Here is a 27,915-nt window from a genome sequence, read left to right on the forward strand (position 1 = left end):
CGTCGCAACGCAACGCAGCGAAACGTCGCAGCCGAAACGGTCTAGACTCGGCCGGCGGGGTCTGCAATGACATCAACCCGACGCACCTCTGAACGGGCGCCACGGCGTTCACGGGTTGGGTAACGGGGTGATTATAGTGGGCAAAGATGGCGCGGGAATGATCGGCTCCGGGGGGGGTGCTCGTCTTTGCTGCTCCCCTTTCGTCCCGAGTTCGTTTAGAGTGTGGTCTTACCACGATTGGATTTCCGACTCTTCCACGACCTCCTGCTAGTGCCGTCTTGGAAGAGCCTGTATTCCTTGCCGTCGGGGAAGGGGGTGTGTACGATTCTTGCACGACCTAGCGAGTGTTTGGCTCACCGTCTGGCTCTTGCAAAGTCCGGGAGTCCGGGGAGATGCGGTGTCCTGGTAGCACGGCTATCCGTAAGCAGTCCGGCACCGCAGGAATCTCGGCGTCTTGGATGTGTGGCCCCATACGTTTCTCGCGGGATCGGTGCGTTTCAACGGAGAAGGGGGAGACATGCCTCGGCAGCCTCGGCATGTTTGGTGTTCAGCGACGCTTAGAGGGACGGGTTGCGGCTCAAGAACGACGGCGTGAAATGCCGGTGCGCTTTCTTGCCGTCATGATGGCGGAGCGAAGGAATTCGGGCTACGTATGCCAAATACGCACGCACACTCTCCATGACGAGGCCGAGGATATGTGTAATAGTTGACCCGGTGAGCTGGTCAGGCTAACACGGGAGCCAGCGACGGCGCGCGTACGAGAGACCGGCCGTGAATGGCTTCACCGACGTGATGCATGTCCCGGTGTCGTCGTCGACCACCCCCGCCCGACCGATCGACCGTCTGTCTGGCTGTCTCATAGTTTTCATGTCCATCTGCCTGAAAAAAAGCCACCGTTTGTGCCCGAGTCAAAAACCCAACCCGTGGAGTCGGGTTCGCGGCACCACTGTGACTGATGATCTACACTGACGTCTCCCGAGGGCCCCATCTCCGCGCTGCGTGGGAAAACTCTGAGATTGATCTTCGCTGCAGGCAATCTAGATTGATTGGGTCGGAGGCGCTAATTGAAGCACTCCCAACCAACGCCCAAGTCGGAGCCAAGCGCCGCCTTACTCGCACATCGGCAGATAACACGCAGTTGCTGATTGCTGATGGGACATTTGGGTGAGGGAAAAACACAAAATGCCACACTTCGGAGCCATGTATCCACGCCTGATCTCGAATCCCGGTCCCGGCGGAGGTTTCAGTCGCACAACAGATGGCTGACTGACTGACGCCGACAAATGAGGGAGGCAGAGGGCCACCGAATAACCTAGGGCGTGAGAAGCCGCTAGGGACACGGCATTTCGTCACCCGGGGTCCGGTCTGGCGTCATAACCACATAACCAATTCATCCATCCGCAACACACAGACGTCCGAAACATGCCCAAGCCTGGCTTTTCGTGATCCAAGACACACGTGCTTGATGGCTGCCCCAGTAGACGCTGCAGTAACTAGAGTCAGGTTTAGGTCGGCTTTTCGAAGGGTTCAAGATAGTAGGATGAAGACGGGGGCTGGGCAAGATGAAGGGTAGGGAGTGTGCATGTGGTCGCGGGATAGTTTTCCCAAGAGTAGCTTGGCTCGTCTTTGCGTGTTCAATGGTACAGGGCACCACCCCCAAAGATAGTCCCCCGTCTCGTTCTTTTCTGGTGTATCATCCGGCCCCAGGGTCCTTGATGACGATGGAGGAGGGTTGGGGACCCTGAGCCCTGATTGCTCTTGGTGTTGAGGGCCTTGGTTCGCGTGCGTCTGGGCTGGCCAAGTGTCGTCGTCGCGTCCAAGGACGTTTGACGCACCCTGCATCTCCGAGGCTAAGCTGAGCTACGGCAGGCTTACCGTACATCTCTAGCGTTGCGTCCATGTTGCTATTTGAGAAAATCTGACGATGCGACCAACCCACGTCTGTACGCCAGGCGGGGGAACACAGCAGCAGCATCTGTTAGGTCCTGCATCCCATGCACCAAAGGAGGAAAGCGAAAAGGGCGTGTGCATCTGTCTCTTGCTTCTCACCCGAATGCTGCTGCTCCTCATCTCAGTATGGGGTGGTGGTGGTCTGGCCCCCGTCAAACCTGTCGGTGGGTGAGGTGAGTCGAGGCCAAGCCGGTGCGGTTCCCCCTTGGGTGAGGTCATTGTGCATAATCCGGCGAACCGTTAATGGCGCCCATCCTCCGTTTTTACCGGATCCAGGCGTGCAGCAATAAGCACGCCCGTTTCTGGATTCAGTAATTACCCTTAGTTTCCTTGGACGTTCTCGCGGCGCGGCGTAGCGAAGTTGCGTAGGCCTGGCTGGGCCCCCGTCACCCTTTTTTCGAACCGTGTTTCCATTGACTACGGTAATCACGGAAACGGAGGGGAGGGGGCCATAAACAGGGTCACGATGGTATTAAGCTGCTTTTCTCCGATAGGCGTGTGTTTGGTTGTTGCATAATCGACATATCGCGAATGGCTGCACGATGGATACAGATACACCACCAGGTTCTAGATCCTCCAGCATTTCCACCTGCCTCACCCCCTCGGTTCCTTTAACCTGCCAGGGCACACCTTCGGAATCGTGGCATAGCAAATCATGGGGCAACGGGGGTTCAAGACCATAGACCAGACCAGACCGGCCTCAAGACAGAGCCTCAGCTTTCTCCAGCTCCACTGCAGAAAAGCTAGTCGCAACCGCAGGGACAATTTCATTCGTTCCGATCGGCGAGCCTCGGCATGGCAAACAGCGACGTCCATCGCGACCCTCTCTCACTCACGACTTTTTGCCTTCCCGCTGCAAAGCCTCATCTCAGGCACAGGGACCCCGGGCAGTTCGAGATTCAATCAAGGCCCAGCCCGCGCCCGCACCCGTCCATCGCGAGAGCAGAGCACAACGGTCGACCAGGGGCCAGGAGGAACACCAAGGCCCATGCAAAAGGGTCTAGACCACCCCTGGCCCGAGTTCCCTCCAAAACCTGGCCTGGGCCCTGGAGAGGTTTTGACGGTGGTCTAGACCGGCCGACGACCGCGGCAGACAACGCCCTGGCTGGGGAAGCTGGAACTGGGGAAAGTGATGGAACCTTCGGGCACCGCTCATTGTAGGTTGCTTTTCAGCGGGCTGGGTTTTTTGATTTCCCGAAATTGCCCTCAGCTGGTTGAGGTTCTAGAGAGGCCTGTGACGGGTAGTGAGAGACATGCGCTCGCTGTTGATGGTATGCCGATGGACGGTCACCACTCATCACGCGCGCAACACCAACACCCAGACGTGAGCACATATCCTACGAGATGCGAATGCCCTCTCTTGCCGTGACCTTTGCACAAAAGGCGTGTGATTAGGCGCAGCCCTCATCTCCGCCGCCCAACAAACACATCGTCCCATCAGCTCACTTACACGCGCACGGGTGATCGCAGCCTCCCATTCCAGCCCTCCGCCATCGCAGACACGGCTTCAAAGCCGTCCAATGCGAAAAACTCACCACAAATCTCCCCACATGATTTCCTTTCTGATGACCTGAGAGCGCACGCGCGCAACACGCGCCTGTCGCAAAAGCGCCATGCGAGCCAACAGATTCCACCGCCATCGCTCGATTCGAGCGCCAGGACCATACATCAATCTCCAGTCGCGCCTCAACATTTCTTCGGATGACCAAGTGCTGCAGAGGCACGGCACGGGAGAAGCAGGAAGGCAGGCCACAGACGACAAAGACTTCCGTGATATGCATCACCTGCCCAAAGCCGAGACCTTCCGTCTGCAAAGCTGCTGCTGCTGTTGCTGCTCTCCCTTGCCGTCTTGAAAGTCCGTGTAATCAGTAGCGTGTGCATTTCCGCCGTATCCTCCTCGGTGTTTCTAGCGAACGAGCAGCATGCCGCCTCAAACACACAACTCCAAGCAAACTCCCCTCACCCATCCGAGGTCCTTGGCTGCCTCCGCCCAGACGGCAAAGACAAAATCCTCTCTCAACAGAAACGGCCCGTCTCTAGCCTCCTCATCCCTTCCCTTCCTCTCCCCCAAAGGCAAAGGGCGGCGGCTCAGTCCGTCCGTCCGTTTCGCCTACACCGTCCGCGGAATAAAACTCCAAAACTGCCGCCCGCCGAAGCCGAGGTGTTGCAAAAGTTTCGCTCAACGAAGAAGGAAACAAAGACAAGCCTCCCGAGGTACGAAACCGAACGAAACGGCACCCCGATCGATGTACGGCGGATCCCACCTTGGCACTCCCCTTTGTGTTTCTGTCTGTTTCTCTCCCTCCGCGGCCGACGGAAAGTCCAGATCTCCTGCGACGTGCCGGTTCCGAAGGGACCATGCGGGAAACAATTGGCAGCTTGGCGCTTTCCTCTTCCTTTCTTCTTCCTTCAAATCTTGAGGTGAAACAAGACACGAGCACGTGGAAAATGTCAAATGCCCGCAAGGAACATGCCTCGTGAGAAACTCATTAAAACAACTCAAAGTACGCACAGTCGACTTCGTCCTTGCTCCGTCAGAAAAAAACATGATGCTGCTGCATATACACCCCTCCAAATCCTGAACGCCGAATTATACTCATGGTCCGTGAAAAAGACGGAACCAAGCTGCTGGCTGCCTCTTGTATGTTCATAAGTGTAATCCTGCGAGACAGTTGCCCAGTGTTTTGTCCAACGCCTCCCAAAAAGGTCCAGACCGCCGTGGAACCCGCCCTTTCATCAAGCCACCCTTCATTAGCCAGGCCCAAATGCAAGCATGCCGTTTCTCCCCCACGGAGCCAGACAGAGCTTATTCAAAGCTTCATCAAAGCTTGAGGAGCCAGGAGCTTCTGGCATTCTAAGCCGTCTCGTGACCGTTCCCCTGCATGCCTTACTCTGTTCACTCCTCCATCTTGACGTCCGCCTGCTTGTCGAGGTTCTTGAGCAGGTAGCTGCGCTTAAAGTATTCGTTAGGGTGCACAATGGTCTCGAGTTGTGCAGAAGTGAAGACGCCCTCGTCTTTTGCCTTTTTGAGTTCTTGCTTGTGCAGGTGCTCGAACACGCTAGGGATGTGTTAGTCATAGAGAATGGAGCGGCTGACAGGCCATAGGGCTGGCTGAGGGTAGACACATACCGATTACACGCCATGTGAAACTTTTGGTTTTCTTTATCCTCCTTGACTCCGTTCAAAGTGGCCCGGTCGCTTACGCCCATGGCCTGTACCAGCGTCGTGAGGTTCTCGAGGTTAAAGTGGCGGTAGGGGCAGCCGTGGGCCTCGCCTGGGCCGGGAGGGTGCTCGGTCAGGATCTTTTGGCAGCTGAATGGGCTGTAGCCGCCGCCACGGCGGTTCGAGTCGCCTCCGACGTCGCCGTAGACGTGGCGCACGTTGTAGCGGTATTCCTTGTTGAAAGTGTCGTCGGTGATGTTGCGGAAGCCCTGGCGCCAGAAGACCAGGCACTCCTCGAGGTTCAGGCCGATGCCCTTGAGGAACAGAGTGTACTGCAGGCGGCCGTAGTGTTTGAGGTGGGCATCGCGGCGGAGAGAGCGGTGCAGGTGGGACATGCAGGCCGGGAAGTGTTGGGCGAGGTTGTCGATGTTGCGGGCGGTGATCTCGGCGCCGACGGGGGCTCCCGTGTTGGAGCTGTAGGAGCTGTCGGGGGTGATGAAGTTCTTGGAGAGGTGGTCGAGGATCGGGGTGAGGCGGTCGTCCTCGTCGAGACGGGGGAGCGCGCGGGCCGTGAGCTGTTGGCGTTAGTCTTTGTCTCCCTCCTGATGTAGGTGATGCATACCTCCAGCTGCCTCTCCAGCCTAGAGACGAATTCGCCAACGACCATGCTGGCCTGTTCTCTCCCTGGTACGAATGCCTTGCCCTTCTTCAAAAACACCTTGCGCTGCTCCACGAGTTCCGGCACACGGTCCCAGTCGACCTTGAACCAGTCGTCGTCCTCCATGGCGTTGGCGCCTCGCGTGCGTGACATGGACTTCAGCTCTTGAGCGTATATTGTCTTCTCCTCCTCCGTGACAGTCTCCCACCAGTCGAGACTCAGGCTCTTTACGAAGGCAGTACGCTCCCTCAGGTCGTCGCTGTTTAGCCGCAGGCGGAAGAGCATGGTCTCTACACGGACGAAGCGGCGGCGGAGGTCTTCTGTCCTCGAGAAGGCCAGGCGCAGAATAAAGTGGCTGTAGTGGTCTTTTTGCCGTTGAGAGAAGAGCTTCGGCGAGTGTGACATGTTCGATTCGAGGGAAAGGTACTTGTCGAGCAGCGGCTTCATGTGGTTCGCGACTTCTTGGGGAGACTTGTTGCGGAAGGCGCAGGCTTCGAGCTCGGCGAGGACTGGACATGTCAGCAGGTGGTATGGATCGGTCAAGCACAGGACGCACTCCTTAGGCGGTCAATGGCCCATTGTTCAAACTGCTCGAGGGTGATGTCTGCCGTGGGCGCATCGGCGTAGAAGTTGAGGCGGTGGGGGTACTCGGCCTCCTTGTACGTGGGCGACGCGAACTGCTTCTTGCGATGGTCGAGGACATTGCGCCGCTTGGGGTCGATCCGGTTGTAGTCTTGTTTCAACATCTTGAGCTTATCTGGGCATGTGGGTTGGCGAGGATGACGACGGGTTCTGGTGGTGGTGAGGAGAGAAATGTTGCGCCTGGCTGGGGTGTCGGCGTCGCAGGGGACGCGTCGAGCGCGTCGTGGGGACAATTCAATTAAGAGGCGTCGGCCAATGAGAGCGGGCCGAATTCAATGGTGGAGACGTGCACTCAAGATGAGTCAGCACATCGGTACGTACCTGCTCCTCCAGATGAACCAGTGTTGAAGCTGTTTCTTTCCATGTGAATATCATCCTGTTTCCCTCTCCCTACCATATCTTTACAGGTCATTCTCTTTTCATGAAACCCCCAACGTCATAGTAAACAAACCAAATCAGATCAATGGATCGTCGCATCAAGCAATCACCTGAACAGAGATGCATGCCGACACGCTCCATCAGTGTTCCTAATCTCGGTGTGAACATGCTTAAACTCCAGGCAGCCAAGGGCGCCCATCTCGAGAACCCAGCTGCTTCATCCGGAACGATCTCGTATAGTTCCGTCAACGAATAGCCAGCCATCAGTTCCTTCCGTCGCGAATATGCAGGACATCACGCTTTTCTCTCAGTGCATACCGACGCATACCGAGCGATCCCCAGACGGCCCAACCAGAGCCCCAGGCCGCTAAGCCGGTGCCCCGCGTGACCTGCCCGCCGATTCCTAAATCTCGTGGCCCCACCACACCTCCGGGGGCCCCTTTCGTCAGCCTCAGCGCCGGACCGCTCCAGGCAGCCTTCTTCAACCCCGTCTCCCGGCTTCTTCACGCACGATTTCACGGCACCGAACCTAATCCTGTTCTATCGTTTTGTGATATGCACTCATTCTTCGTCCACTAATTTGACGTAAACCTTACCGTTATCATCCTTGGAACCCCGTTCTAGACACCAATGCCGCCTTAGGCTTTCGAGATGGCTTCCCTGTCATCTCTTGGCCTCAACCTGCGTCTTGCCGACATTGATGAGAACCTCAAATCTCACTCAAGTGCTCTATCATGGCCTATAAACGGGACAGGAGGGAGTGCCCCTCGACGAACCCACGACTTCATTGATGACGTTCCCTGTTTCGCTTACAATGAAGTATTTGAAAGGTACGCAAATAGCTATTCATAACTTGCGGTCTCGGAGGATTTGATTCCCGCAACTCTTTTTGGATGTGTCATGCACACATTGAGCGGATGAGAATAGCAGGAGATGGCCTGTTACACCTACCTTCAAACTGCTTCGGGATCTGCAAGTGCCGGGGTTGAGACCTCAACTCCAACATCTTCCGCCGTTGCAGCGTCACCGATGCGCAGTCCGACTCGACGGCTCGGCATCCCAGCCACAAACTGACAGCTTGGCAACAGCGGCGAAATCTTCCAAGCCGTCTCACCCGGCTCAGGCATCTACCTGCCTCTCCACTCCTCCCCATGCCCTCAACCGGCATTCACTCTCTCCAAGTCTCGGCCGGCCAAGACCATAGAGCTCGACGTCCACAGTCTGTCTCTCTTGCAGTCTCTCGCCATCGCCATCCCATCCCCTTTCGATTTTGCTTCCCTCTTGGCCAACTATAACACCCTCAAGTCTCATTTGCAGCACCTCGAGTCCATCTCGCCAAACCACCCCACCACTATCGAGTTACGCCTTCTCATCCGAGATCTGCTCTTGGACAGGGCCCTCTATGCCGGTGTTGTTGTTCAACTCCACCCGTCACAAGGGCTGTTAACTATCAACCAGCTTCATGATATGCACCAGAGGAGCGTCGACGCCGGCCTGGATGACCTAGACTCCTGCTTTTCTCTCGGACTCATACCCGACATAGTCACCGACGACTATCTCGAAGGCCTGAGTGCTCGATTCACCGAAACCGCCCTTGCCGGTGACCTCGCATCATTGCATGAGCTGTGCGAGCCAGTCGTGCGCTCTGGCGAGATCGAATGGCAGACGAGTCCGGATCTGCTGCTGAAGCTACTAGACTGTGGCCGTCTAGACATCTACCGCTACGTTCTGGATCTTGCGTCACGGACCAAGGACAAACACGACAGCCAACAAGGGCCATGTCTCGCGGATATAACCCACGACGCCCTGCATGTAGCAATCCGGCTCGGTCATTCAGAGCACGTCGGCGGGCTCCTCCAACAAGGGGCCACTTTCTTGGGTGTCTACCAGGGCGAGGAGGCCGGCAGCGGTGTTGTTCTCACTCCCCTTTCGGCTGCTGCCTTCTGGGGCCAAGCCGACATGGTACGCTTGATTCTGAGCCATAACATCATGGCCGGTGGTGCGCAAGAGGCTGCTGCGATTGCGCTTTTCAACGACGACACGGAGATCATGCAGATTCTCTTGTCATCCGGCGTCACTAACCCGCCAGCAGAACTTCTACCGGAGGACACCGTCAACTCGTTCGCAGAGCTTAGTCTCATGGACCATTATGCTGGCTTCACGGTGAGCAAGCCAGACGCCGTTGAGTCCGCCGCGGCGTTCCCTTCTGGGAACGAGGCCCTCTCGCCGTACCCGTTGGTCAGCCAAAGCATGCCAACATCAACCGAAAGGCCCCTCCAGCGACCGATGTCGAATCTACGGAACGAACCCGTGCAGCTCAAAGGCTCGCGGCGTCAGAGACACTTGCTTGGTCGCGATCTTGTCACGAGCATGCACGAATTGTGCTCCAAGCTACGGGGCGTATGTAACCGCTCGACTTACGATGAATTGAAAGACTTGGAAGATGAGTACATGGATGGCGACGGCGTTTGGTATCGTGGCATCAGTGTCTTCCGTGGCCTCATGCAAGACAGCCCGCCGTCGGCTTTGGGCGAGGTTGTCGACTCGCTGTTGGTGGGAAATGCCATTTGCCTCACCTTTTTCAAGAATGACGGGGCCATCTTCAATCAGTACGTTGACAAGTCACAACACCGAGCATAGCTTGCGTATATGGAATAACCTCAAAGCGACAGATACTAACATGAATACAGATTCTGCAACGACATTAGTAAATGGCGCTCAGTTCTGCCCATCTCGTCTCTTATACCGTTCGACGAAGTTGCACACGAAATGTGGGAGTTCATTCCCGCAGACAAGCCATCATGCGATCTAGATCTCGGCAACCTACATCATTTCCAAGGACTCGTCCAGGGCCTCCTCGCGCTCGAAAGACGAAGGGAAGCTGCTCCGTCGCGAAGCTCCGCTTCTGGAAGTAGACTTGCCGCCATTCAGAGGGCGTTCGATACGCATGAGAGCCGGCAAGGGGTCGCTCAAGGCCAGGCCATCCCAGGTCGGTCTCCACCGCGGTCTGTAGCTCACTCAACCTCATCAACCCAACAAGACGATTTCATGTGGGCAGACTTCCTCCACATGGACCGCTTTGAGGAAATGACGAGGGGAGTGTCAAGAACGCCGCCTGCACTCCCGAACAGCTGGGAAGATGCGCTGTCCTCGACCATGATGCTGTTGGCCTCGGTCGCATTCTCTGTTGTTCTCTCTTTGGTGATCGGTGAGCGAGGCGTCTCTATCTTGACCATCGCAGAGCTAACAACATCGCAGGTCTTCATGGCTCGACAACCCGCATTCTTCAAACCATCTCCGGGACCCTTCCCGGATACGCCCGTTCATATACCCTGCTGGCAGAGTACCTCGCGATGCACAACGTCCTAGTCACGCCCAAGCCAGACCCTTTCCAATCAGCCACTCCATCCATCGTTCCACCATCACCTGCATACGGGTCAGAAGCCGGCATCACCCCGAACAGCAGCTTTTCTTCCTTAAATACGCTAGGTATGCGCCGCAACGTCTCGTCATCCAGCATCAGGTATGTTCTCCTCGTCGAGATTGGTTCCCCGACCGAACAGCGCTGACCGTCTCTGCAGTAGCATCGCCTCAACAGCCTCCAGGCAGTCGTCGCGCGACCACATGACACGGGGTGGTAGGCTGCCGTGCCCGACGCCGCAGTGCACCAAGACGTTTTCCAGCGTCAGCAACCGCAACAAGCACATCCGCGAGGGGTGTGCATTCACGCGCGAGAAGAGACAGCCCTACCAGTGCAGGAACTTTCCTTGCACGAAACAACTGACCACAAAATGGTACAGAGACACTCATGAGAGAGAGCGGTGCCGGTTCAGGCAAGCGGAGTAATACCGGGATGGGTTCTGCATCGGCGTTGGGGTGGAGCGATTGTCATTTGGCAGGCAGCAAAGACTGTGCGTTCACGAGGGGAACGATTGGTTTTCTTCTGAGGCTTGAAGCACTTAATGAAATAAAATGAATACAATTGACAGGCGCCTACGACTTGTGCCTTTTCGGATTGAAACCGCCTAATTTTCCTGTGTCTGAACGCCTAGGTTTCCTGTGTGCCGGGTAACTTTAATAATGACGACGACAGAGGACGACGACGACGACAGAGGACGACGACGACGACAGAGGACGACGACGACGACAGAGGACGACGACGACGACAGAGGACGACGACGACGACAGAGGACGACGACGACGACAGAGGACGACGACGACGACAGAGGACGACGACGACGACAGAGGACGACGACGAGAGAGGATGACGACGACAGAGGACGACGACAGAGAACAAGGACAGAGGACGGCGATAGAGGACGATAACAGAGGATGACAACGACGACGAAAGATAACAACAACAATAGACGACAACAATAGTGGTAATAACAGTAGTAACAACAGCAGTAATAATAATAGCGACTTTACTATAAACAACAATAACAAGGACAGGAAAAGTAGTCGCTGTAGCATAGGAAAAATAGGGGGGCTATTCGGCTTGAACTGCGCGTTGGTGTTTGTGGACATTCGGCCGACTTGCCGCCCCGCTTCCCCACGCAGGGGTCATGTAGTGCAAACTTTGCCATTTTTTCATCAGCAAATCCTCGATAGTCTAGTGGTGAGGATATCGGCTTGTCATTCAATTAAACGCCGGGGACCGGGGTTCAATTCCCCGTCGAGGAGTTTCTTTTGCTTTTGGTTGCAAATGCGTTCTCTATTTGATCTGTCCTCTTTTTGCATCAGTATCTAGCATTACATGTAGTACATGCACACACATCACCTTTACGGGTTCTCAACTGCTGCTAACCTGTACATGTCCGAAAACATCGGCGCCCACATCCTCTCCATGAAGAATCCAATCTCAGGGTTGCTCGAGTTCGCCTTCTCAAACTCATCCAGCGCTTTCTGATAAACAACCTTCGGAAGCCTTTGAATCGTCTCTCGCCTCACGGCAAATGTGCCGCCGTGCATCGCCCTGATCGCGGGCGGGTGCCGGCTGCCGACCACCCTGGTCCAGAACTGCCCGGGAGTGTACGGCGCCAGCGCCAGCGTCTTCTTCTGGCTCTCCGTGATCCAGAGCGCCTGCTTGGAGCTGTTCCAGTCGATCTTGGTCCAGTCCGCAACGTCGTGGAACAAAGTCGGGTTGAAGGGCGTGACGTCGTCGGCGGGGACCTGCAGCGCTTTCTCGATCATCTGGTCCGGGGTTGTGACGGCGGGCGCGAGCAGGTCGAAGGGGTCCGCCTGGGTGAAGATCATGACGTCGTCGAGGGTGTCGTAGTTTGTGGCGATGTGGAAAAGGTGCGTATGCCCTTCGCGGCCGATGTTGGGGAGCGGGACGTAGGAGCGGAAGGAGGAGTGCTGGATTGTGTCGTTTTCCTGCGGGACGTTGCCTTTGGCGTAGATTGTGGTGAGGTTGGAATGGGTCGCCCAGGGGTCGAGAGGTTCTTTGAAGCGGGCGACGACGATGCCGAGTTTGCCTGGCGCGGCCGCGGCGAGAATCGCGAGGAGAAGGGTGAGTGCGAGGGCCACCATTGTGAGTCACGTTTGGTGATGTTGGGATTGAGGTTGGGTTGAGTTGAGAAAAGGAGGTGAGGGGAGAGGGAGTTGGGGTGGGCATTAATGTGATGAACTCTGTGAACTTTAATCTGTGGTCGTTGTTGCAAGGGGGTTTGAAAGAGTTCATCCCACCGGTAAACCTTCAATGGCGGTAATGTTACGATCCGAAGCTTGAGCCATGTAACAATATCAGCCAGGCAAGTCTGTAAGATCGCATACCGAGGGCTTCGGATATCACAGTGGTGGGAGTGAACACCTAATCTTCCGAGGTCTGCGCAGCTATATTTTCCTACGTGCTTGACTGCCTCCATGACGGACGGTTATGATAGTCTGGACGACGACTATAGAAACGACAGCGATAGAGACGAAGAAGGTGATAAATGATACCGACCACGACGGCAGTAGAATAGACTAAGGTATGATCACAGGAGTGTTAGTCTCTCTAGCACAGGAAAACCATTCAAGATGCTTAAAACCATTCTAACGCCTACGCCGTTGCAAGGACGGCCTCTATATCATATCTCAAGACGGACGCCGATATCGACCATTGCCTCAATGTCCTCGTCAGGTATGGTATCGTCTTCCTCATCTACTTCATCCATTCGTTCCATCCACCATTTCAAGAAGTCCCGAAAGGATTGCGTTCTATCTCGCAGCCTTGCCTTGAACTCGCTCATGAGTTCTTCTAAATTCTCTGCTAGATATCTGTCCTCCTCTCTTATCTCCTCGGCCTCCAAATGATCCATGACTTCGATGATCGGCTGTAGTCGATCTAGTCGATCTAGTGACCTTCGTGACACGATGCCATCGACAAAAGAGGTGTGTACACAACAGGTATGACGCATTCCCAGTCGATCGAAGGTGCAAACTCTAACAAAGGCGGCTTTAACATGTTCTTGCTGCTCAGACATGATTTCAAGCACAGTATCCAAGTCATTGAATTTACGGGTGATCCAGGACAGCCATCTGGAATGAAATCTGAACAAAACTTTTGTAAACACGGTGGTTGGGCCGCAACCCTCCGGTGCACAATAACATTGGCATGGATCTCGAGACACCTCCGAAAGTATCCTTCGCATTTGAACTCGACAATGGAAAGGAGCCTGAAACGAGTCGAGGTTTGTGAACCTTTGGTTCGCTGTGTGATAGCCCAAAGTGCTCGCGAGGCGATGAATTACGCGAAATTGAAGAGATCCCAGAGGGTAATTGATTGAAGGCAGAATCAAAGTATGAGGGATTGTCGCGAGCAAGTTCGCCTGTTTTTGCTGAAACCAACTGATAAGGTGTACAGCTTGGCTTAGGTTCCTGAAACGGTAAATCAACAGAGGTGCGTATCCATTCCAATACGAATCAGCAACATTGAAGCCAGCCTCGAACAATGCTTCTGCCAGGGTTGCGTCCATTTCGTTCGAGTGATAGATGGATCCTTGCCTAACGCTTCCGCACATCACCGGAAGCTGAATGCCCTTGGATTTCATGGTCTCGACAACTTCGAACGCGTTGTGTTGTAACATCGATATATCCCGCAAATCGAAACGCACTACGTCGGACTCCGCGAGCTGCATGAGAGCGTACTGGAGAAGCTCCTTTCTGCGATTTGCAAGAGTCGCAGCTAGGAGGTCGCAAACTTCTTTGGTTTGTGGGTCGGTTTCCCCATCCCGATTGGTGGGGAAATAGACGGATGTATCCTCAAGATCGATAGCCGCGCCATGCTTCAGCAATATGATGATGGATTCCGTCTGATGCAAATGAATTGCGCAGTTTATCGGCGCAATGCCTGTAGATTCCACAGTGTTGATGATGGATCTACATAGGTCACCAGCTAATTCGAAGAGTATGTTCAAACCCTGAGGCCAGCCAGCAGAAATATGCAGCGGGGTTTGCCCTTGATGGCCTCTTTCGTAAATGTAGTCTGATGACTGGCCCAGGAGTCGACGAACATCAGCCTCTGATCTTCGTATCAAGGCTGACGATAGTTCGCCGTACTCAAAACCTACTCAGATAGTGAGCAGAAGCTACATGTTAATATTGAGGCAAGAAGCTCACAGTGAAGTGCATCTCCCATGTACGGAAAGAGTTCTGATAAAGCTCTTGTACCGCTGAAAACTCGGTCTTGATATAATTCTGAGTCCGGGTTCTCCGTATAGTATGCATCCAACGAGATCATTTCCCTGGCAACAATACTTGATGTTTCATTGTAGCCGATCATCAAAGTCTGAAGTTTTCGAGGTCGGAACTCGCTGCGAGACCACATGAACCAGCGCAAAGGAGTCCTTCATGGAGGATTAGTTAGCTAATCATCTCCCTCAAAAAACCTTCTCTATCACACATCCTCTACCTACATGTACTTACCCACAATGTCCACTGCCGTTTATAGGGACGCCCATGGATACCAAGACACTTAAAAGCTGGACAAAGAGATTGGCAGTGTCTTCTGGCCAGTTCCTATTGAAGTATACGCAAGCTCGCTTGCCCATAGTCAGTCAGTTGATACATTCAGTCTAATCATGGGAAATCATGTCAACTCACATGGAGAAGATTTTGATCCGTAGGCGAAATATCTGTTGGCCAAGCTTTCCGATTCATGAAGAGTTCGCGCAGTCCCTTGGATAGAGCAAGCAATTTCTCTTCCACTTGCATTCTTGTCATCTCACCTGTTATCTCTTGCAGGGAGTTATCTACGAGCTCGAATGCGGGGCTTCTCGGGACGATTGCTGTAACTGTGAAGTTGGGATGTACTTGGAGATCCCGCATAAAGAATTGCGAGTAGCGGATGCGGACTTTCCAACGAAAAAGAGTGCTCAGAAATCTGATCTCGCCGGATATCGTTTGGCTTCTCTTGTTGAGAAATGAAGCAGGACAACCTTCTTCGTGTTCTAGCACATCGGGATGTCGAGAGCCAGGCCGACTTGTTGGAGTGCCGTGTTTGCAGTTGCAGCTGAAGTTTGAAAACGCTGAAAATTTCTTTTCGTCGAGCTGTTCATTTCTCCTGGAGTACGTTCTTATTGCAGGATCAGCTCCAGATGTAGAACTTTCGGTTGATTGTCGGTCATGATCGAATGGGCTGTCGTCCGAGCGGAAACCGCGCCAATCATCCATCGGAGTTGATGCGTCTTGTCCGTGGATGTAAACGTTGGCAGTCTGCTTTTCCCTGCTTTCAGAGCGTGCGAGGGCCAATTTCTCAAATTTAATCAATCTCTCGTCTATGCTCTTTTCAATCTGAGGCAGCAAAAGGGATATTTGGTCCGTTGTCCTATGGCTCTGCAAGATGATAGCAGAAGAGATGTTGGCAGCCTCCGAGACTGTGGTGTGGAGTATTTCAGTCGTACGATCGCTGTCGATTATCGAACTATTAGAAAGGCGCACCCTTAATGAAAATCTATTATGATTCGGAACTCACTAGTTCAGCAAAAGTAAACAGCTGGAGAGAGCGTTTTGAAATTCGAGCATCTGAGATTTGAGACCATCGAACTTGTCTTTGTGAAACGGAAACTGTAGTTGCCGTACAAATGCCTTGCCCTGCTTTCTGAATCCAGAAACAGCTTTCGGACGAGTGTACTTCGTGTTTAGTGCTGCGAAGTCTTGCAGGCACAGGGTGCATGTGGCATGACAGTCTTCGAATGTGGTTGCCAGAGATTGATCGACCTGGGAGTTTCCCTTCATGCGACTTTCAATCAAGTAAAGGAAAGCTCTCAATTTGTTTGCATGTTGGCCGATGGCGAGGATCTCGCTGTCCTTGCTTCGATAATCCTGACAGTACGCGTTCAGACCTTTGCAAACCTCAATGCCCAAGGATATGAGGCCAGCTACGCCGGTGGCTGCCGAAAAGGGATCCATGATCCATTGATCGGCTGCAATAACTGGAGCCGTACTCGGCAACTGTGGTGTCCCGCAATCGATAGTAGCCGCTGGTGGACGTAGGAAACATTCAAGAAACTTTCGCGAAGCAAACGGCGACAGGACCATGAGCGTAAACCTGAGAGCATCTTAGGTGAGCGTTGGGAGCAAGATGCTAAGCGCCTTCTCTGAGGGGTCGGCGTCATTATGCATGTCAGCCAAAAGAAGCGCCTAGCCATCGTTGCCTGCAGCACAGCCTGCTTCAAATTAGCCACACCTAACGCATGAAAGACGCAGTAGACTATAGCGATTGGCTGCCTGATTCTTCGTAGAGACAACAACAACAACCCTCCTCCCCCAAAGTCGAAAATATCAGGCCGCTAGGCGACAGCTAGCCGATCACTGGTCAGGCCTGTATCTTCCCAACCCAGCCCTCAGTAGCCCACGAGACCGGAACCCCCCTAACTTGGTTGTTTTTCTTTATTGCCTTGCAGAATCTTTCTGGGAAGAACACGCTCAAGGATGGAGCTTGGACCTCACGATCAACAAGTAGGAGTGAAAATATCTCTGCAAAAAGGCGAATCTAAACCCTCAACCCCCACAACAACGACCCACGCTAGGGATGACATGATGGTCTCCGCCAACGTCGTCACCAACCACGTCCAAGAAGACATAATATCATTAGAGCGCCGATGGTTTAGTGGTAAAATTCTCCGTTGCCATTCAGCAGCGTCGGGGAGCCGGGGGTTCGATTCCCCCTCGGCGCAACTTTTGCTATTCAGAGTGCGGGTTCTTTTTGCAATTATGTTGTTTACCACCGTACTCGTTTGTGTATGCTGCCTGCCCTCATGTGACTCGGCCCAGTGCCAAGTTTCTCGATTCTGCCTACCATTTGACCCGGCCCAAGTACTAAGTTTGTCGCTTATAATTGTGTGTTATAACTTGCAGATACGATAGAGGTAATGGTAGGTGTATTGATGATAGGCTGATGTCACTCGCGCACACACGCCTGCTGCGCCTCTCGTCAGCCATCCCAGCCTGCTCATCCTGGACAGGCCGGACTTGAAATCTGCTGTTGTCACGGCAGGCTCGCACGCTAAATACTTATCTACCTGCGAGGCGTTCCTTCTTGATATACCTAAACCAGATCGCCATCGTTGTCTCGATTGATTTCAGGTTCATCCCCTTCGCAGCCCCAAGTTCTGGCAGTCCCGCAAATTACCTCAAAGATGGACCCATTGTCTGTTATCGGAAGCATAGCCGGCGTTGCCCAGGCAGGAGCATCACTTTCGAAGATGATATATGAGATAATATCCACGGTTCGCGGAGCGCCGAAAGAGATTGCAGACATTGCGCGGGGTATCGCCGACCTCTCTGTGATCCTCAGTGAACTCAAAGGCGTCTTGAATGATGGTTTGCAGCTGTTCCGACGAAAACTGATTGGGCGTATTCGCTCCGCTATGAGAAGAATCGATATGATCCATAACGAGATTGGGAGGCTAATGGACATCAACGGCGGCGTAGGGCGATTGAAATGGGTGTTCAGACGATCGATGAGCGTGCAATTGCTTCACCAGGTTGAAGCTCACAAAAACGCTATCAACATGATCCTGCATACAATGACGCTTGCAGTCCAGATTAAACTGACAGCCAGGTATGTCTCTTCCAGATCTTCATCCAAAGAGCAAGGAAGGAAACTTTGAGAACAAATGCTAACCACCCGTTGCAGCACAAAGCAAACCAGCGCTAGCGATGCTTCCGTAGACGAGAGAGACTTGAAAATACAGCAGACAGAAAATGTTGTTCAGGCATCCTACCAATCCTTGAGAGAACTCAAAGAAACGGAGTTCGCGCCTGATCGATCAGGAGAAGACGGGACCGATGATGAACCTGCTGCGGAAGACTATGGACAAAATCAGTTGATGCTGTGGAGAGATGCCACGGGAGACACAGCGGGTTGGCTGTATGCCGTTGTTTTCTCTGCCTACGCAGAATGCCGTGCGGAAGGGGAATATGATCATGACCACGGTGACCCCAGTGAGAAAGATGACAACACACACTCGCCATCTTTCAACTCCGGGCAAGGTTGGGTCGGTGATCTGTCTTTGAGGGTGACTCAAAAGCCAATCAATCCACGGAAGGTGGTGGATGAATTACTTGCCGAATGGACCGAGCTTTCCAATGACGAGATTAAAGGTTCCATCTCGGAGGATGTCGACGGACAAGAAGAAGACGACAGTGGAATCTTAAAGAACATTGACGCGCAAGAAGCACCCACTCCTCAGAAGCAGACAGAGAGGCAGGTACAAGAGCCTGTGCAGCAGATGCGAACGTCATACGATAACCGGCACACTGGAGGGGTCGAAGTGATCGACTTCAAAGATGCCGTTGGAAGGAGGTTTACTCTCCCATACCACGAGATACGACGCTGGAGGGTAAGTCAGCTCCTTTGCAGAGTTCGTGTTCAGGTAGGCTAACATGGAATGACTAGGATATGGAAGAAATTGTAAAACAAGCTTTCTTACACGTTGATATTGTCGGGCCTCTTGTCCAAGAGGGCCGCTACGATCTAATAGGGTCAGACGGGCGCATAATTCTCCCGCTTCTGTGGGAAACGGCGATTAAGCCGGGGGAGATCATCGAGATGAGAATGTGGCCCATGGACAAGCCAAATATTGCTCCGATTCCTTCGCGGCCGTTTGTGCCACAACCGTACCCTACACAGCAGCAGGCTCGGAATGGAATACAGAATGCGCATTCTCCATGGCGGCCCCCTATGCCGGCTCCAGGACAGTCCACGATACCTCCACTTGTGGCAGGAGCCGGCTTAGGAAACTCTACGGCACAGAGCCCTTCTCAGCTATTTCCCGTCCAGCCTCCGCCTCCGAGCCCAGCTCCACCATACCCCTCGAATGCACGTTCAACTGGTCCCCTATTCCGACCCTCCCAAGGTCCGCCTTCGGTTCCATGGACCCCAAAGTCCACTGTGCCGAATTTGGAACGAAACCGAAGACGCAAGACAGAAAAAAGAAGAAGAGCACCTGTCTCTGCTCAAAGTTCGCAGACATCTTTCACATCCGAGTCAAGCGATGACGAGGACAATGAGTTAACTGGCGAGGCGGCCAGCGCTCCCACCAAATCCCGCAAGACTGAGAAGCCTGAGGATCAGATCGAGGAGCCCGAAAAAAAGAGAGAGAACATCGTTACACGTTTTGGACTGTGGCTCAGTAAGTAAGAAAGAGTACATGAAAAGGTCATGCTAGTTTGGTGATAAATATACGTCATATGGTTTGAATTACGTACGTCTGCATTGCGTTCAATGGAAATATTCTCTTCAGGCTAGAAGGTTCCAAGAAATCCTGCTATTCGAGTAAGGGAATCCTTTGAAAGCGAATAGGCATGCAATTAGCCTGATACTCTTAACTTGTCTTTGGCTCCTACAATGTGCATGCAGTTCATGCTTGACATCAATTTACTACATTGATCTCACATTTGAATGATTAATCAATTCAGCAGGGTGAGGTATAGTCACCAACTGAAAACAAAGATAAACTCGATCATATTATGACATGTAGTCCTGTGACGGCACAAATTTCTGGAGCCACGCACCTAGATCGGTGACTAGGACCCGAGTGTCACGTGCTTGGACCTGTATGCTGTTCACTTGGCTTCATCCTGCGGCTTTGTTACCAAGGCGGATACTTCCATCTTCGGGTCGAGCACTACCTGTATCGGGTGCCATTACATTCTGTTATGACTCTTACTATCATTGCGCTTGTCTCTGTCCTTGCACACCCGGAAAGCGAAGCTCCTGCTGTCGTCGTTACCTTAACCAAGGTACGGTTGCCCCTGACCGAAGCATGATTCCAAATGTACCTACACGAACAGAAACAAAAGCCATTCCGACACAAGAAAACCAGGCAGCCTCAGAAATCTACAAAATTGGTAACCAGAGAGTTTCAAACATTGCATTGGCAACATGACCATCAAAGCCTCAAAGTTACCAACGATCGCGATTTCCCAGCGCCCCGGGACGTTCAAACAACCCAAACCCCTCGGACCGGCCTCGTCCCCACATCGGCATCCCACCCGTGCCACGCCGCCTCTCAGCCCGAAAACAAGCCACCACCACCACCCCAAATCGACCGGCGAACCCCGTAGCAATTCTCGCTCAATCAGTAATTAAACTGCCAAAACCGCCCGCAGATCAATGCCCCCTTTGCCAGTTGAAGAAAAGGCCCAGCCCAAGCCGATCGATCTCCCAGGACGACGACGCACACACACAACTCACTACTCACAATTCACAAGTCGCTAACTCAGCCCAACTAGCAGCGCCAAGCGCGACCCAGCCCGCCGCCGGTGGTTGCCGGCGGGCGAAACTCCCCCGGAAGCAGCCGATGTCTAGGTGCTAGGTGCTTGGCCACTCCGTGCTACGCAAAAAATTCAGACGGGCGGCCGGCAGTCGAGAGTCAGGAATCAGGGGGAATGGGGGTGCGATTTGCCCGCGGAGATGGTTCCGTTAGATCCTGACTGGGTGAAGGGAGCTTTAGAGTTATGGATAGTTTTCATTTAGGATGGTCTCAGAGTGGTTGGAGGAATCAGGAATTTCCGCGGGCTTTGGGAGAGAAAGTTTGACGTTCATCTCATATCAATCTGCGCACGATCGTTTTTTGCAGTGAAGGTGTCTGTCAGAGCCTGGATGAACCCTCGTTAGTGACCCACGTCACATGTGCACAGACAGATAGGTCCAGATGTCAAAAGATAAGATAGAGAATCAGGGACGAGTGAGAAAAAAAGGGATCAACATGGACGGGGATAACCCTCTAAAAAAAAGTGGTGCGAAGGAAAAGGCTCGATCCCCGAAATGACAGAACAACGCTGAACATCTCGGTACCAAACATGCGCGCCAACTCGCGAGTCGCGATTTCGCCCATGTTGCCTTGCTTGCATCTCGTCATCCCGGGCGCATCTCACGCCAGCTGCTATTTTTCGTTTTTATTTTGGCTCGTGCTGTGACACCCCTGCCGTGCGAGGCGGTCGCGAATCAGCGCAATTCAATGCGTAAGAGGAACTCGACGTCAAGCGTGGGGAGCGCGTGGGAGAGAAGAGACAAAGAGGAAGGAGGACAATTATTAGCAGTTAGACGTCAATGTTGGAAGCGCACGTCAACTTGGGAGGCAACACCGAGCCCCGGCTGTGCCCGGGATTTCCGGTCGGCAGGCTGGGAATTGATCAGTTTCCATTGTTTTGTTTTCTAACACTGGAGGTGGTGTCTAGACTCTGCGCAACTCCTTCAACATGGACCCCTCAGTGGAGAGAAAGAAAGGCGCGCTGGGGCTGAACCCCTCCATCAGCATTTTCTGGCAGCGATGCCCTGCAAAGGGGCCCAGTCTCGCGCTCCAACTTGGGCTGACGGCACTCCCGTTCCCCGCCTTGGCGACCGAACTGGCGGAAAAGACAGTATTGAGTCGGGATTGCTGACTTTTACGACAATACCGCCATGGGCTTCTGATGATGTTGTCAAGAAGCCTTGACGAGAAGTGTTACTCGCAGAATATGGCGCTGAAAGACCGAGAAACCGAAAGCGACCTGACGTCCCAAAGCCAAGAGCCAGGCGAAGGAAAGCCAAGGAACATAAGCAGCTGAACGTGGTACCGTTCAGTCGTGGCATCAACTGAAAACCCACCATCCTTCCACTGCATCTGCATGTTGCTGGTTGCTGCATGCATACGGCCCAGGGACCGTCCGGAGTAGCCCATACGAATAGACGAAATAGACGAGAGGAAATGCTTGGATAGAGTGGGAATCCCCTTATCGCGCCGCGGACAGGGCAATCGGAAATGTTCCCCTCACCTCCGTGTCCGGGCCTGAAGGTGTGCAGATCAGCCTGATCAGGGCACTCGGTTCGGTTGGTTGGTTTCTTATCGCGTCAGATTCGGTTTGGCGTTGCTCATCCTCCCCACATCATCCTCGGTCTTTCAATCTCACTTCATCGCCAAACCTGTCGGCATCACCATTTGGTCCTTCATGTCGGGGGAATATCTTCTTTTCCAAAGTTTGGTCGTCTCATCTCTCTCCTTTCATCTCATCCCTCCCGCCTCTCTCGTATCGTGGTATCGCGTCGTCTTCTTCCTTCGCTGATCGATGCTATTGTACAATGTCATTCCAGAAATGCGTGTGCTCGCTGCTGTGTTGGAATCGGAAAACCCCAGACGCCGGCCATGATACACATTCATGACGTTATGCCCTGACCCAAATACTCCAAATATTTCCAATCCCTTGTCGCCCGCTTCTTGAGGTATCATTGATCCCATCCTGACAACCCGGGTAATCGCCTGCGCCTGTCGAAGTGGCGGTTGCTTTTTTTTTTTTGCGACCGTCGCATCGTAGCATCTCTTGTCGTATTAATAAAATGAAAATATAAAAATGAAATAAAATGCCACTTGTCCGTGACTCGTCGGGGGTATATGTGTCGCTCGTTTTGTCGCCTTCGAAAATGGGAAAATAATAGTTGCATGGTAGACGCCATTAGATGAGCGAGAACTTGGAGGGGGCCATGTGCCCCAAGGCTGCTGCCAAGGCGGAACGCGAATCGGGAGCGTGCTCCGTGTAATGCATGTCCTCCTCGAAATACGGCAATACTTTGATGCCGCAATGTTGCTGAAAAAATTGCACACCAACGTCGTATCGGTCTCTGCATCGTCTGTCCCACGGATCAACCTTCAACGGACTGTGAAAGCAGAATGTGTTGTGCTCCGCTCCGCGAACCGGGAAGACGAGGCCGGCGTCCTTCATCGCGTTCCATAGATCCAACGCCTCTAGTCGAGTCGTATCGCCGTTAGGCCACGCTGCTTGCAACAACTGCACCACAGCGTATCGAAGAGACAGGTCCTCCGCGCTACCCTGTCCGTATCGTCCAGCTATTTGTCGACGCATCGGCTGAAGCTCGGCGAGAAGCTTCTCGAGTCTTTCGGGGTTGGCATGGTTGTAAAAGATGGCAAGGTCGATCCATGTGCGGGCCACGTAGGGGTGGCGTCTGCCATAGATAGCTTCGAGTTCTTCGGCAATGGTTGGGATGCAACCCCAAATGAGTTCGGAAAGCGTGATCGGGCCGTGCTTCTGCTGGACTTCGTAAAGAGTTGAGAACGTCTGTCGGAGGGGATGAGATCGCTCAAAATTGGTCGTCGAATAGGCCGCGAGGTACTTGCAAAGTGCAGTCATCATGCCGGCGTCACGGTGCACCATACCAAGTAGTAACTCCTTGATGCCCTGTGGCGACAGTTGCTTGAGATCCATCTCTAAGCGCTTGAATGCCCTCATCAGCAAGTGTCCGCCGGCATCATGCTCGCCCATCTCGAATTTCTTGTTCGCGTCAGTAAACATGTCGCTCGATCCGGCGCCCCAAAGCATGATTGATGTCCATCCAATCTGCCGATCCGTCTCGACCTCGAACTGGCGACAGTGCAAGAAGGCCTTCCTCATGTTCGCAACAACTGTCTCCTGCGCTCTGACTAGATCTGGTGACTGCAGATAACCCGGAGCGGGCGGCGGTGTCGGGGTACGACATCGCACGTACGACGGAAGTTGAGCAGGCGTTTCGAAATCGACAAGATCGTACTCCGTCACTCCCTTGCGCTTGAGATACGTGCCCAGGTTGACCACTCTGCCGTTGCGTACGAATTCGGATACCTTGCCCTCGGCGTCACGCTGAAATTTCATCGATAAAAGTCTTTTGACCTCGTCCTCAGTGTTGTTCTTGACAAATCCCCATTGCGAAAACCGTGTCTTGTACATCTTGGGCCTGTGATTGTGAGCATGGGTTTCAACATATAGAAGCCGACTGACGTACGTTGCCTGGAATCCATACTGGTCAGCCATGATTTGCATGACTTCTTTCAGAGGCCGTCTTTCTTCCAAGTACAGTTGTTTGATGGTTAGTTTAAAAGATTCCCATGCCTCGGCAGGCACCTGCTCGCGAGAGGGTCGACTACCGGCGCCCGTTGAAGGCTTGGGCGTGGGCGCGACACTGGGGGCAACACTGGGTGCGACGCTTGGTTGTCGAGCTTGGCCCTGCACGACGTTAGAAAATAAGCTTTTGGCTGCCGTGTTGGCACATACCCGGAACGATGTGGGAGGTGGAGGGCCGAATGGTGTCTGCATTCCACTCGGGGTCGGGGGCACAAAGGTCGGGGCGGGCGTGGGTGCTGGGCTGAAGCTTGATGTCGCCGGGCTGAACGGTGTGGGTGCCGGGCTGAATGGGCCTGGACTGAAAGGTTGAGGGGGCGGACTGAAGGCATTCAGAGCATTCGGAGGAGGGCTGAATGTATTTTGCGGTGGACTAAAGGCATTTTGTGTTGAATTAAAGTTGTTCTGTTGTGAGCCGAACGGATTTAATGAGTCAAAGTCGCTTGGCTGTGAGGTAAATGTATTTGACGATGAAGTCAGGTTGTTCTGCTGTGAGCTAAAGGCGTTCGCTGTTGAAGTTAGGTTGTTCTGCCGTGAGCTGAAAACGACTGGCTGAGGTTGAGCGGGTGGTTGAGGGGCAGGTTGCGACTGAGGTTGCGACTGCAAATGCAGCTGCTGTTGATGTTGAATTTGCTGTCGAGGTTGAGGTTGTAGTTGAGGTTGCGCGGCGGAGTTTGAAGGACCTGAACGATTGTTCCCATCACCGAATTGTTGGTCCGGCGTGAACAATGGAATGTTAGACGGTGCGCGACCCAACACAGGCTTGGTACTTCGTGGCACTGGTGGACGAAATGACTCCGGGGCACGAAAATAATTGGGCGTTGCTGGGCTGTTGACGACAGGACTTGTGATTCTACTCATGCCAGAAGAACTCATGTTTGTTGAGCTATGCATGCTGCCGTTCATGCTGCCAAAATGTGCCGATGAAGGGCTCGTGACTGTCGGGCTTGCCACAGAACCCATCGGACTCATGACCTTGCTACTGCTAGGCGGTGCGGCGCGAATCCCCTCAAAACGAGCGATCAAGTTCGAGACACCAGGCCCGGCCGGGCTAAGTTCGTCAAGCTCCATGCCATCGTTCTGCTGTTCCTGCTGTTGCTGCTGAGGTGCGTGGCTCATCGAGGAGCCCATGTTGAAGCGCGTCTGCTGCGCGCCCGGTGAAGTCCATTCCATGGTCGACGAGAAATCCCTCTGTGACTGTTGCTGATGCTGTTGCTGCGGAGGCGGACATGTCGAAGAAGAGCCGGCCATGCCTTGCGGCATGCCAAACCTTGGCCATTGTTGGCCAGAGGTATTGAGAGTGAGGCCGTGTTGACTGCCCCCATATCCTGAACCTGAGGGAGCACCGCGGGGCCTGTCCCCAGAATGATTGAACATCTCGGCCGCGTCCCGTCCTCCGATGGAGCAGAGGACCGGACTGCGGGCTGATGAGTTCAAGACTCGGACGAGTCAAAGCTCCTCGGTAGGACAGGTGCCTCGTGTCGTCGAATGCGATTCATCCAAGAAGCCCAGCGCGTTGCCTGTGGCAAGGCAAGCATCAATTGCCGTGCGGTTGGAGGGGGTGCCACTGGACCTTCAAATGAAAGACGAGAGCGTGGGAGGAGACCAAACAAAAGTGCCCATGATCGTCGCCACATAAAAGAGAAGGTCTCTCTGGGTCTCTAGCTGCCAAGTTAAAAATAGAGCGGCAGAAGAGAAAGCGTCATGGTCCAGTGTGGTAACCGATGGGTTCGAAAAGATTAAAGAGTGAGTGAAGGGCCTGAGACGGTTGGACTGGCGCTGGTCGGGAAAGGTCAGGCTCTGGCTGCTCTGGCTTGACACGTCGGATTAGGACAAGGACAGGAACAAAACCACTGGAAGAAAGGCGGCAGGACCTGGGCTGGGCTGGACTGGACGGGTCAAAACAGGCGGCGGACGGCAGGCAAAGTTGTCTCTCCTGCGGTCTGCGTCCACGGAGGAAGAGAGATATGGGGATCAGGGAGCCGTCAGTAGCTCGAGATGCGAAAAGGCAGACAGTAGCAAGCACACCAGGTCGCTTTGGTAGGGCTCTTCTCCGACACTCAACGAAGACCACTTTCCGCCGTTGCGCTGGTATTGGTCGGCGGTCGCCAAGTTCCCCCGTGTGGTGAAAGCTGCAGGCAAAAGTTCCTTCGCGTAATTTCCTCAACAAGGAAAGCGAGCGTGGCACATGGGTAGAACAAGCCCGTATCCCCTCCCCTCGGGGCTCTTTCCAGTGATAAGAGGGCCTCTCCAGCAACAGAGCAGCAGCTGGGTCCGTGGAGCTGCGCAAAGGGGGGGAAAGAAGCGTTACATGGCCAATGAAGTTCTGGTAGTCTAGCCGTCCGGGCGTCTTCTAAACGAATGGGGAACCATTCACGACCACTCTTGTTGCTTCGGAACGGGCGCTGGCTGGCAATTTGACCGAGAGGAGCAAGAGGAGATTGGGGGGACCTGAGCAGTTCGGATGGGGGGAAGGGTTGGGTTGGGCGTGGTGAGTGGGAGGGACGGGTTGCTATCGAAGACATGGACATGGCTTCTGGCGAAGCAGCAGGTCGGTTGGTTCATCCTGTGGTTGGTTCAGTGGGTAAGAATCTCATCGCGGCGGACACTCTCCCTCGTTGTTCATCGCCGTTCCAGCGCGCCCTACTGCGTCCAGCCTCTTTCTCCAGGGCCTGCACAGAGAAGTCCAGGAGACCCCCGGGATTTCGTCCCATGTTTGTCCAATGGGCGGCGGGAAGCATGTCGACATTCTGCGGTAGGGCTGTGGGAATGTGGTTGAAGCGCACAACAACCAGCAGCAATTCCAATTTCCAGGGTGGCCAGGAGGCGGGGAATTGTGACAATGGTGCCACCACTGTTCTGGATTAAGAAGGTGTGAAAGTGACCTGGCCGGCCTAAAAGGCGCCAACAACCGAGTCCTGACTCAGACCACCAATCATCGTGCTTGTTTCCGAGTGTCCTATCGGCCTGGCCCTCCCCCTTTTCGGAAAGGCCGCGGTGAGAGTCGCAGGCCGTCGCCAACTCGCTGTGGCCCTGGGTCGCGACCGGGCAGTCTTCCGATGTCCCTCGGTCCACATCGCCCTCAGGTCAAAGGCTTCATCTTCCGCCATCGCGGATGCCCTCGTTGTTCCGCCATGGTTAGCCAAGCAACCAACGCCAGCTTGGCCAGCTGTGTTTGAGGCAAAGAGCAAAGCTGGGGAGAGCTGTGCTGCGGGCGGAAGACTAACGCCGTAGAAGCATTGTGCATGTTCCAACGGCCTTCCACCAACCCGTGCTGGTGCCATCCGATAAGCCACTCGTTGAGCACGGCCAATGGCCGTGATGCTGTCAGAGACACGTCCGAATGAACGCCGCTTGAGGCTAACCCGTTGGGTGGGTTGAAAGTTGCGATCGCGGATGTGCCATTCAGCCACTTCCAATAGGCGACGGCGAACCTGGCCAAGCAAGGCGGCTTGGGGGCGAGCTCCCGCGGACTGGCCGCAAGACAAAGGGGATCTCTGTCTAAGGATGCGTCTCAGGACGCCACGATTCAGACCCAAAATGCCAGCCACTACGCGGAATTGCCCTTGAATTGGGTGGGCTTGCGGGGGCACTGTCCAAATGCTTTCGGCCGGTTGTACCGCTGTCCGTGCTGTTCTGCTTAGGCCGAGGTGTGGCCAAATGCTGACTTCAAGCAACCAGATAGCCTGCTTCAAGGCTCTCTTTTCCTCTGATCGAGGCAGAATATCACGAGCGTTTCGAAGTCTCTCTCAGCCTCTGCAGGCCC

The 27,915-nt window shown here is 53.9% G+C and overlaps 7 protein-coding genes across 7 annotated transcripts; 2 read left to right on the plus strand and 5 right to left on the minus strand.

Annotated features, from left to right (window-relative positions):
* Nucleotides 1-4,846: 4,846 nt before the first annotated feature.
* Nucleotides 4,847-6,517, minus strand: CGCA056_v008641 (putative DNA primase large subunit; the record flags this gene model as incomplete). Its single annotated transcript, XM_037323888.1, has 4 exons — nt 4,847-5,009; nt 5,081-5,688; nt 5,736-6,280; nt 6,328-6,517. 4 exons carry the CDS (start codon nt 6,515-6,517, stop codon nt 4,847-4,849), a joined length of 1,506 nt encoding a protein of 501 aa, XP_037178047.1.
* Nucleotides 6,518-7,442: 925 nt separating this feature from the next.
* On the plus strand, nt 7,443-10,637 carry CGCA056_v008642 (uncharacterized protein; the record flags this gene model as incomplete). The annotated part of the gene is made up of 5 exons (XM_037323889.1): nt 7,443-7,621; nt 7,880-9,400; nt 9,482-9,999; nt 10,050-10,314; nt 10,373-10,637. The coding sequence occupies 5 exons, from the start codon at nt 7,443-7,445 to the stop codon at nt 10,635-10,637; spliced, it is 2,748 nt and encodes a 915-aa protein (XP_037178051.1).
* Nucleotides 10,638-11,573: 936 nt separating this feature from the next.
* On the minus strand, nt 11,574-12,323 carry CGCA056_v008643 (uncharacterized protein; the record flags this gene model as incomplete). Its single annotated transcript, XM_037323890.1, has 1 exon — nt 11,574-12,323. The coding sequence occupies one exon, from the start codon at nt 12,321-12,323 to the stop codon at nt 11,574-11,576; it is 750 nt and encodes a 249-aa protein (XP_037178049.1).
* Nucleotides 12,324-13,665: 1,342 nt separating this feature from the next.
* Nucleotides 13,666-14,412, minus strand: CGCA056_v008644 (uncharacterized protein; the record flags this gene model as incomplete). The annotated part of the gene is made up of 3 exons (XM_037323891.1): nt 13,666-13,717; nt 13,773-14,340; nt 14,394-14,412. 3 exons carry the CDS (start codon nt 14,410-14,412, stop codon nt 13,666-13,668), a joined length of 639 nt encoding a protein of 212 aa, XP_037177758.1.
* A 1,334-nt stretch (nt 14,413-15,746) lies between these two features.
* Nucleotides 15,747-16,184, minus strand: CGCA056_v008645 (uncharacterized protein; the record flags this gene model as incomplete). Its single annotated transcript, XM_037323892.1, has 1 exon — nt 15,747-16,184. One exon carries the CDS (start codon nt 16,182-16,184, stop codon nt 15,747-15,749), a length of 438 nt encoding a protein of 145 aa, XP_037177752.1.
* Nucleotides 16,185-17,413: 1,229 nt separating this feature from the next.
* On the plus strand, nt 17,414-19,419 carry CGCA056_v008646 (uncharacterized protein; the record flags this gene model as incomplete). The annotated part of the gene is made up of 3 exons (XM_037323893.1): nt 17,414-17,838; nt 17,914-18,619; nt 18,676-19,419. 3 exons carry the CDS (start codon nt 17,414-17,416, stop codon nt 19,417-19,419), a joined length of 1,875 nt encoding a protein of 624 aa, XP_037178645.1.
* Nucleotides 19,420-22,712: 3,293 nt separating this feature from the next.
* On the minus strand, nt 22,713-25,322 carry CGCA056_v008647 (uncharacterized protein; the record flags this gene model as incomplete). Its single annotated transcript, XM_037323894.1, has 3 exons — nt 22,713-23,985; nt 24,034-24,254; nt 24,303-25,322. 3 exons carry the CDS (start codon nt 25,320-25,322, stop codon nt 22,713-22,715), a joined length of 2,514 nt encoding a protein of 837 aa, XP_037177759.1.
* Between the last annotated feature and the right edge of the window lie 2,593 nt (nt 25,323-27,915).

The sequence above is a fragment of the Colletotrichum aenigma genome (assembly GCF_013390185.1).
Source record: "Colletotrichum aenigma strain Cg56 chromosome Unknown KSG_Cg56_contig05, whole genome shotgun sequence".
Classification (NCBI taxonomy): domain Eukaryota; kingdom Fungi; phylum Ascomycota; class Sordariomycetes; order Glomerellales; family Glomerellaceae; genus Colletotrichum; species Colletotrichum aenigma.